General features: G+C 33.9%; 1 protein-coding gene across 3 annotated transcripts in view; it reads left to right on the top strand.

The window, feature by feature from the left end:
• The first annotated feature begins 1,065 nt into the window (after window positions 1–1,065).
• pif1 (PIF1 5'-to-3' DNA helicase homolog (S. cerevisiae)) overlaps window positions 1,066–8,566 on the top strand; it is a 19,349-nt gene continuing 11,848 nt past the window's right edge. Inside the window, 8 exon segments of one of the 3 annotated variants that reach the window (NM_198807.1) lie at window positions 1,066–1,131; window positions 1,686–2,251; window positions 3,338–3,467; window positions 3,601–3,726; window positions 4,344–4,497; window positions 6,574–6,688; window positions 7,882–7,988; window positions 8,260–8,399. In NM_198807.1, the coding sequence (NP_942102.1) occupies window positions 1,691–2,251; window positions 3,338–3,467; window positions 3,601–3,726; window positions 4,344–4,497; window positions 6,574–6,688; window positions 7,882–7,988; window positions 8,260–8,399 (1,333 nt within the window). In that variant the 5' untranslated portion in view covers window positions 1,066–1,131; window positions 1,686–1,690. 3 annotated transcript variants of the gene reach the window in all.

The following is an 8,566-nucleotide window of genomic DNA, read 5'->3' as shown; positions in this document are numbered from 1 at the left end:
TTTAAGGTCAAAGTGTTTTAAATGTTTAAGTGTTTAAATGTTTAAGTGTGTCTCCCATTAATAAATTTTCGGAAAATTCTAATAATGATATAAAATGTTAATTTTTTTCAATTTCATGCTGAAACTGCTTTTCTTTTGTTTTGGGATTGTGATTATGTTGTATAATTTTGGAAACATATTGGCTTATTTATTAATGATAATAAACAAAATGAGGTTTCTGTTATTTTTAAAGAAATTATTTTGGTTAATAGGAATGTGTCTCTACTAAAAAAAAAATGCTTGTTTTGTTGTACATTTTATTTATTGTCTTTGTAAATTTCATATCCACAAATATAAATTTACTAATATCAATATTTTCCTGTTTTTTGCAAAAATGTTGTCATTATGTACATTTTATTTCATTATCTGAAAATAAGAAAGCAAACAGAACCATTTCATTTTGTAATAAATTTAATTTATATACTGTAATTGATTCATAAATGTCTTACAATATATGTAAACTTTTTATTATAAAGTTTTATTATGTTCTTTATTATTATGTTCTTTCTTTCTATTTCTTTCTTTTTTTCTCTTTCTTGTATCTTTTTTTTTCATTGACAATGTAGCTAATTCATATTCTGTATTGTAAAAAATGTATTGTAAAAAATGTAAAATATGTATTCCCAATAAGAAAGCAAGCAAGAAAAAGAAAGAATGAAAATAAGAATCTTTGAGATGTTCACAGTGAATAAATCGTGTTCAGTTAAATCTGTCTGCTTTATTAATTAAAAAACATTGTCAAAAATGGTACACAATACAACGACGAAAAAACAAAAGGCCAGCAAAAAGTGCAAACCGGTACAGAGGAGACCAGACTCTCCACTCCATAAGCTCAAAAGGAAGGTGACGTAACTAAAAACAATGTTATTTCATTGGTGGAGCGAACCTTCGAAGGCGGAGCTACTCCTTACGTTCTAGAACCGCTTACGTTGATTGGATATTTGTTTAAATGCCTCCGCTCTGATTGGTCTGTAGTATGTCACTATCCACCAATCCCGATGAAGCGGAACTATTTGAAAATCGTGCATGAGCATCGCATTAATGGAACAGCTGGTCCTGTGTGACTCGCTGTTTAAACAGCGCAGGAGAAAGGTGAGTCAGTCTTCTGTATTATTGTTTTAAGTAAGATATACTTACTTGTGTAATGTCTGTATTTTTACGATCTTTACATATAAGTTAGTTCACTTTTTAGATTAGCGTACTGTTACAGTTACGACGTAAAAAGCCTTTTTGTCTATATTGTTAATGTACTATTTGCTGAAATCCTTAAACCAGACTATCGTTGAGAGAAAGTCATTGTTTTTAAAATGACGTATTAAGGAGACGGTTTACTCTAAGTGAAAATTGTAGTATTTAGTCACCCTTTACTTGTTTATAAACTTTGAGTTTTTTTCTTCTGAAAAAAAGTTGGAAACAAATGACAACCATGTTTATTCCTATATAGAAGACAACATTTACAGGTTTTTGGTTTTCCTCACAAATTACCTTTTGTGTTAAACAGAATAAAAAATCTCATGAAGTTTGGGGCACACTTCAGAGAGAGAGTAAATAGTGTAAATTGTCATTGCTGGGCGAACTAAGTTATCCATTTAAAGCGTACACTACTCTACTAAGTGCTTTAAGCTGCTTTTGTGTTTCTATTGAAGGGAAGATGCTGGGGCAGATGGAGCCAGCCGAGCTTCAGTGCACAGTGGCGGTGGAGCGTTTGAATCCTGCAGGTCAGGCCATCAAACGGCAGCTCATCCGCAAAGGCACCGTCACATTAGGGCGTAATGAGTTTCAGGAGATGATTCTGCGCGTCCACGACGGCAAAGCTCCTCAAAACTTCATGCTGCGCGACTTCCAGCTCTTTACGCGCTTCGCAAAGGATGGCAAATGCACTGTTAAATTCATCCCGGAGAACACGCAGGTCCTGGTCTCCGATTGTCCGCCGGACCGTTTGAAGATGTTCCTGAAGACGCTCAGCATCAAGCATCAGGCGTCCCAAAGCAGCAAGCCTTTGAGTGACCGGGAGAAACTGCGAGCTGGTCTTCCTAGAGCCTTTGAGACGGTCAGTCCTCTCCAGCTGAAAGATGTAGAGAAGGCAAACGAGCTGAGGAGCAGGGTGAACGCCCCAATGCAGCCCAGATGTCTGGCAGAGAGACCTGCCAATAAAGTTCTGGGTGACCGCAAACAAGTGAAAAGGCCTAGACCTGATTGTGATGCTAGCCCGGTATGTTTATCTTTTAATGTATGCCTACATGTTAATGCATTACACATTTATTACCCTGCTTGGACCACAAAAACAGTCATAAGGTTACATATCTCATAATGTGAAAGCTGTATAAATAAGCTGTCCATATAGTTTGTTAGGACAATATTGGGCAGAGATACAAATATTGGAGAATCTGAGGGTTAAGGGGAAAATCCAGACACTGGGAAAATCCACTTTAAAGTTGTCCAAATAAAGTTCTTAGCAAAGCGTTTTACTGCTCAAATAAAATTTTAAAATATTGACATGGGAAATTTACAGAATGTCTTTATGAAAATAATATTTATTTAATAATAAAAATGGTTATTAACATATCTGAATTGTTGGCTATTCCTACAAATAAACCTGTGCAACTTGGTTTTGTGGTCCAGGGTCACATTTTTTTGGTGTATTTTGATCTCTCCCACCTTAAAGGTCTTGTCATTTTCCATGGCTTTTACTGTGCTTGTGCACTGCCCTAAAGAATTAAAAAAAAAATAAATAAATAAAAAGGTACTCTTGAGACATCCGTAGAAGGAAAAAAAAATTGTCGAAGTGAATGGTTACAGGTTTCAAACATTTTTCAAATGATCATATTTCGTGTTCAACAGATTAAAAGTAAATAATTGCAGGATTTTCATTTTTGGGTGAAATATCCTTTAACTTATTATTATTTTTTTAATGTTATATATGAATCAGACATGTTTTGTCGTGTAATATAGCTGTTTGCAAAATTTCAAAGATTAATGTGCAAGATAATTTGAGTTTTAGAGTGGCAATGTATGTGAGAGCCATCATATTAAAGAAAACACTAACAAATGCAAAATCAAATGCTTTGTATAGTCAATTTTTGAAATGCCTTCCTTTTTGCTTGGTAGAAAATGGATTGGTATTTGTCTCTTCACACATGAAAAATCCCAGTAGGACACTAGAAATAATAATTATGTAGCATGTTTTTGTTGTCCCTCAAAACAAAAAACATTGAGTTCCCTGATTCTGAATCTACGTTAACACTGGGAAAGTATTTAGCATGATTGTTAATTCATTTGTCTCTTGTATTAATTTCAGGTTAAAGCACTTCACCCCAATAAGAAGCCTGTCTTGGTTTTGCCTGTTGCACAAAAGCTCAGCAAAGAACAAACTGCAGTTCTCAATGCCGTCTTGAGTGGCAAAAATGTGTTTTTCACGGGCAGTGCAGGTAATAATCTTCACTTTAAATTAATTTTTTTTATTTGTTCCTTTTTATCATGTTCTCAGGTCTTTTTAAAATTTATTTTATTAAAAAAAAATCTGTTACTTTAAACACCATTCTTCATGGCTTTATTTTATAGGTACAGGGAAGTCATTCTTGCTTAAAAGGATTGTTGGCTCTCTGCCTCCAAAAAGCACATATGCAACAGCGAGCACTGGTGTCGCAGCTTGTCACATAGGAGGGACAACATTGCACAGTTTTGCAGGTTAGAAACATTTACATAACTGACTATTTATTTTATTTATTGGTTTATTAGGAAAGCTGATAGTAATTTAATAATATATAAAATATATTAATTGATAATTAATATCAGCTTAGCTTAGAAAGCTTGTGTAATTTAATGATGGTAATTTAACAGTATTTAATGAAGATCTATTTTTCACCTCAACCATAATCTTAGGTGACTGGGTTTATTTCAGTGGTGTGGTCATTTTTCTGAAATGTGACATGAGACTACAAAAAGTATTGTTGCATGAGTATATTTTGGCAAACATTTATTTTGTGCTTAAAAATTTATAGAATGTTAAATAAAGATCATGTTTCATGAAAATATTTTGTAAGTTTTCTCCTACCATAACAATATCAACTTAAACTTTGCATAGGATTGTGCTTTGCGAAGCGCTTTTAGACCATTTTAAAGACTTTTTTTTTTTTTGAGCCCTCAGACTTCTATTGTCCTATCCTAACAAAGCATCAAAACAATGGAGAGGTTATTCATTTCATCATATTGCATGCATATCTCAAAACAAACTTTTGACATGTCATGTGGTCAATAAATTTCTCAAATCTATTTCTGTTGTTATTTTTGTGTCTTGTTTTTAGGTATTGGGTCGGGTTCTGCACCTCTTGAACAGTGTATTGAGCTCGCTCAGCGCCCCGGGGTACTGCGACACTGGACATCCTGCAAACACCTCATTATTGATGAGATCTCAATGGTTGAGGCTGAGTTCTTTGACAAACTAGAAGCCATAGCCAGGTAAAAAAAAATGCAACCCCATCCTCTGTCACAAAAAAAAAAACGCTCTTCATGATGGGTAATTCAGCACACTTTTTTCACAGATGGATAATTCTATTTAAAAATATCAATTACTAAGATAAGGGGTCTGATTTTTTTTTTTTTTTTTTTTTTTTTTTGAGGTGTTGTTTTTTAATGCTTTAGTGACTTTGATTAAAGGGCACATAGTTTACCCGTTTTTATGGTTTAATATTAATAATATGGTTCTTCTAAGTGTGCCAGTTTAAATTCAGGTCTATGTTGTTAAATTGAAAAAAAGTACTGGGTGTGTTTATATCACCACAATATGATGGTCTATACCAGGGATCACCAACCCTGTTCCTGGAGAGCTACCTTCCTGTAGAATTCAGTCCCAACTCTGATCAAACACACCTGAACCAATTGATAGTACCTAAAGCAGCACTTAATAATTACAAACAGGTGTGTTTAGTCAGGGTTGCAACTGAAATGTGCAGAAGGGTAGGTCTCCAGGAACCGGGTTGGTGACCCCTGGTCTATACACTATACTTGCACGGATGTCTGTCCAAACAGCTTGAAAAGTAGATTTTTCACCATAGGTGCCCTTTAATGTAATTAGTTGAATCTGAATTTGTCGCTCTAGATTTTGGGCTAATAAATGCCAGATTGCATTTGAATGTTTGACTCTGGTTTGGGATAGGAAACAGAATGTACCGATACCATTCCATTTATTCTCAAATCTCCCAGACTAATGAATGTTTTGTATTACTCTTTCTGAAGGAAAAAAAAACTCTAAAAAATGTCAACTTTAGGTTAGAGTTGCAATATTGTACCTGAGCAATTCCAGCATTATGGATGTGACATTTGCAGTGGTGCAAATGTCACATCCAAAACATAAAGTCACAGAGCAAGTATATGTTAATATTTGTATTGAAACATCTGTTTTTATTTACCAAAACAATTAACATAGCTTTATGGGAACAGAAAAATGTCAGTCTGTAAACATTTTCTATGCATTAAATGAGGAAAATAACATGCGTTATGCATTTATTTTTACTTTTTCTTTTAATTTATGAGGAAAAAGCTTTATTATGGATGTGACAGATTTCAGAGTTCATATGGTCATAAAAACCTGCAAAAGTCATAGAATTTTGACATTGTATTTTCCAGGCCTGGAAAAGTTTTGGAAAAACAGAAAAACCCTCAAGGTTTTGGAAAAGTCATGGAAGTTACTTTTACATTAGTCATTAAGCAGACGTTTTTGTCCAAAACGGCTTGAGCTGTGGTCACACTTGAGCTTGTGAAATTCTGTTACACGGTGCTGTGAAAAGGGCTGGTATTAAACCGTATGATTAGACGTTAATAAAAGTGAGTGATTGCTCCATATTTTCTATTGCTCTAACGCAATCACCTGATGCGATTTTTCACAGGTCAGAGTTCACCAAGTTTGAACTTTCGAATGCAGTGAAATGCAAAACGCACGTGCTTGCTTTTCTGGTCTGTCGCATTTGCACGCCTATGAATGAAAGTCTGTGGAACAAAAAGTGCAGTGTGATCACGGTTTTACAATAGAAGTAGTTTTAACAAATTATTTAGCTAATCTAAAATTACTTTGAGACCTATCTGTATACTGGAATGGAGGTGATTTGTTTTTACTGCTTTCCTAGGTGAAAAACATGGTCTCACATAATTAGTGCTGCGTAAGCATCATCTGTTACATAGATATAAAAATAAATTGAAACTAAAGAGATTGTTGCGCGTTTTATGATATGTTGTGATAAATGTAAACGTTTATTGTTGTTCTTATGATTTACCACAAATACAAAGACATTACATGAAACATTAGGTCATGAAAATTGACTTGAATATCTGGAAAAGTCATGGAATTTTTGTAGTGAAAATGTGTATTTGCTCAACCAAATATAATAGTTTGAAAACCTCAACAGAGACAATCGAGTACTTTTAAAGCAATGTAAAGTACTTGCTTATACAAAAAACGCAGAAATGATTTCAATATTTTGCCTTTTTTATGGCAAGGTTGATATTTGCATGGAATTGCTCACCAGTTTATTTTTATAGGTCCATCAGAAGATCCACAGAGCCATTTGGAGGCATTCAACTGATAGTGTGTGGAGACTTTCTTCAACTTCCACCTGTAACAAAAGGAAAGGAGAAAGCTAACTTCTGTTTCCAGGTACTACCTTCTTCATTCAGGCATGACATGACTAGGCATCAAGATACATTTTACCCTAAAATGGACTTTTACTTGTCTTCCAAACACAAGACTTGTCTTTACAAAGTAAAAATAGAGATGTTCACAAACTTTGAGCAATTTCTTTAAAAGTGAGTGACCATTTTCATTTCTTGATATCTATGTCTGGGTCAATATAAAAAGGATTCCTAAACATCATCAGATGTAATGTAGCTTTCAATATTTTTATATATAAGAAAGTGTTTTTCGGTGCAAAAATAATGACTCTCCCCATGATTAATAAACTAAAATGTCACACTGTAACAATTCATGCACCAGTCAATATGTCAGTCTTATTTAAAACGAGGCATTTCATGACATAGCAGACAATTATATTGACATAACAGACAATTATCTGGAAATCATTCTGTTATGTTGTGAAATATTTCTTGTTTTAAATATGACTGATATATTTTGTGGTCTGCACCAGTCAATAATTAATTATACTGTGTGTGCGTGTATAAATAAATTACTTTTTTGCTTTTAAAATCCTAATTTAAAAATCCTCCAATCCACTTAGTTTTACCAATTCAAGTTTTTAATAGTTTATTATTATCAGTTCTTCTACCATATATTTTAATAAGTACATGTCTGAAAAAAAAAAAGTGTAATGTTTTAAATAAACATTATGCTGAATAATACATTTACACCTGTTTTTCAACATTTTTATTTTGCCAAAGATTATTTGAAAAATTCATATAGATTCTCAACTTCCTTTTAATATGCTTTCTATATATACGTGTTTTAAAAAGTTGTCAATTTAATTTATGGACACCACATAGGCATCCCTTTTTAAAACATTGACTTTAAATTGAGAATTTTGTCATACCCGTCCTTCACTTGCTCAAAGTCTGAGTTTCTTTCTCCTGTTGAACACAAAAAAAAGCTATATTGAAGAAAGCTGGAAACCTGTAGTTATTGGCTTCCATAGTATGCGCTTTTCCTACAATAAAAGTCAATTCTTGCATGTTTTCATCAAAATATCTTTTATTCAATAGAAGAAAGAGGGTGCGTAAATGTGGAGTGTTTTGAGGGCAAATCTCCCTTTTTAAGAATAAAATAGAAATTTAGCAACCTACACAATGTTGGTTTATTTATGTGTAGGTAATGAGATGATTTTTGTTTTGTGCCTGCAGTCGCGAAGTTGGCGGAAGTGTATCCACATGAACATGGAGCTGATGGAAGTGCGCAGACAAACAGACAAGACCTTCATTTCTCTCCTCCAGGCTGTGAGAGTGGGCAGGTACTGAGCTCTTTACATGGCCGCACAGAGTGAGTCACTGGCTCCGACAGTTGGTTCAGGGTCAGATTATTTTTTATGACCCAAGGTGGTTCTTGTAGGTGGCATGTGTTTTTTTATTTTTTATTTTTATTTTATTTTATTTATTTTTTTATTCTTTATTTAAGCTGGTTTGAGAAACTTTTCAAACTACATCTTGTAATCATTGAAGTTGTGAATTGACTCAGCTGGTCGACTTGTTGATCCACCGTAACAGTGATTCTCTGTCCTGTAGAGTAACAGAGGAAGTTACAGCACAGCTACTGAAAAGTGCCAATCACTGCATTGAGAGGGATGGTATCTTAGCAACCAGGCTTTGCACACACAAGGATGATGTGGAGCTCACTAACGAGAATAAACTCAAACAGTTACCAGGTAAGTCATACTGAAATATCATTTCTTCATGTTAGGTGATGATCGTTTTAATACCACTGTCAATAATGTCGAGTTGAGTATTAACCCTTGTTTGGTCTTAGGATTCTGTATATTTCTGTGTTCTTTACTAAACCTCTAAAATAAAACGGCTAAATTGAATTTAAATT

The sequence above is a fragment of the Danio rerio genome, chromosome 2, assembly GCF_049306965.1.
Source record: "Danio rerio strain Tuebingen ecotype United States chromosome 2, GRCz12tu, whole genome shotgun sequence".
Lineage (NCBI taxonomy): Eukaryota > Metazoa > Chordata > Actinopteri > Cypriniformes > Danionidae > Danio > Danio rerio.
This window is presented reverse-complemented; position numbering and strand designations above follow the sequence as displayed.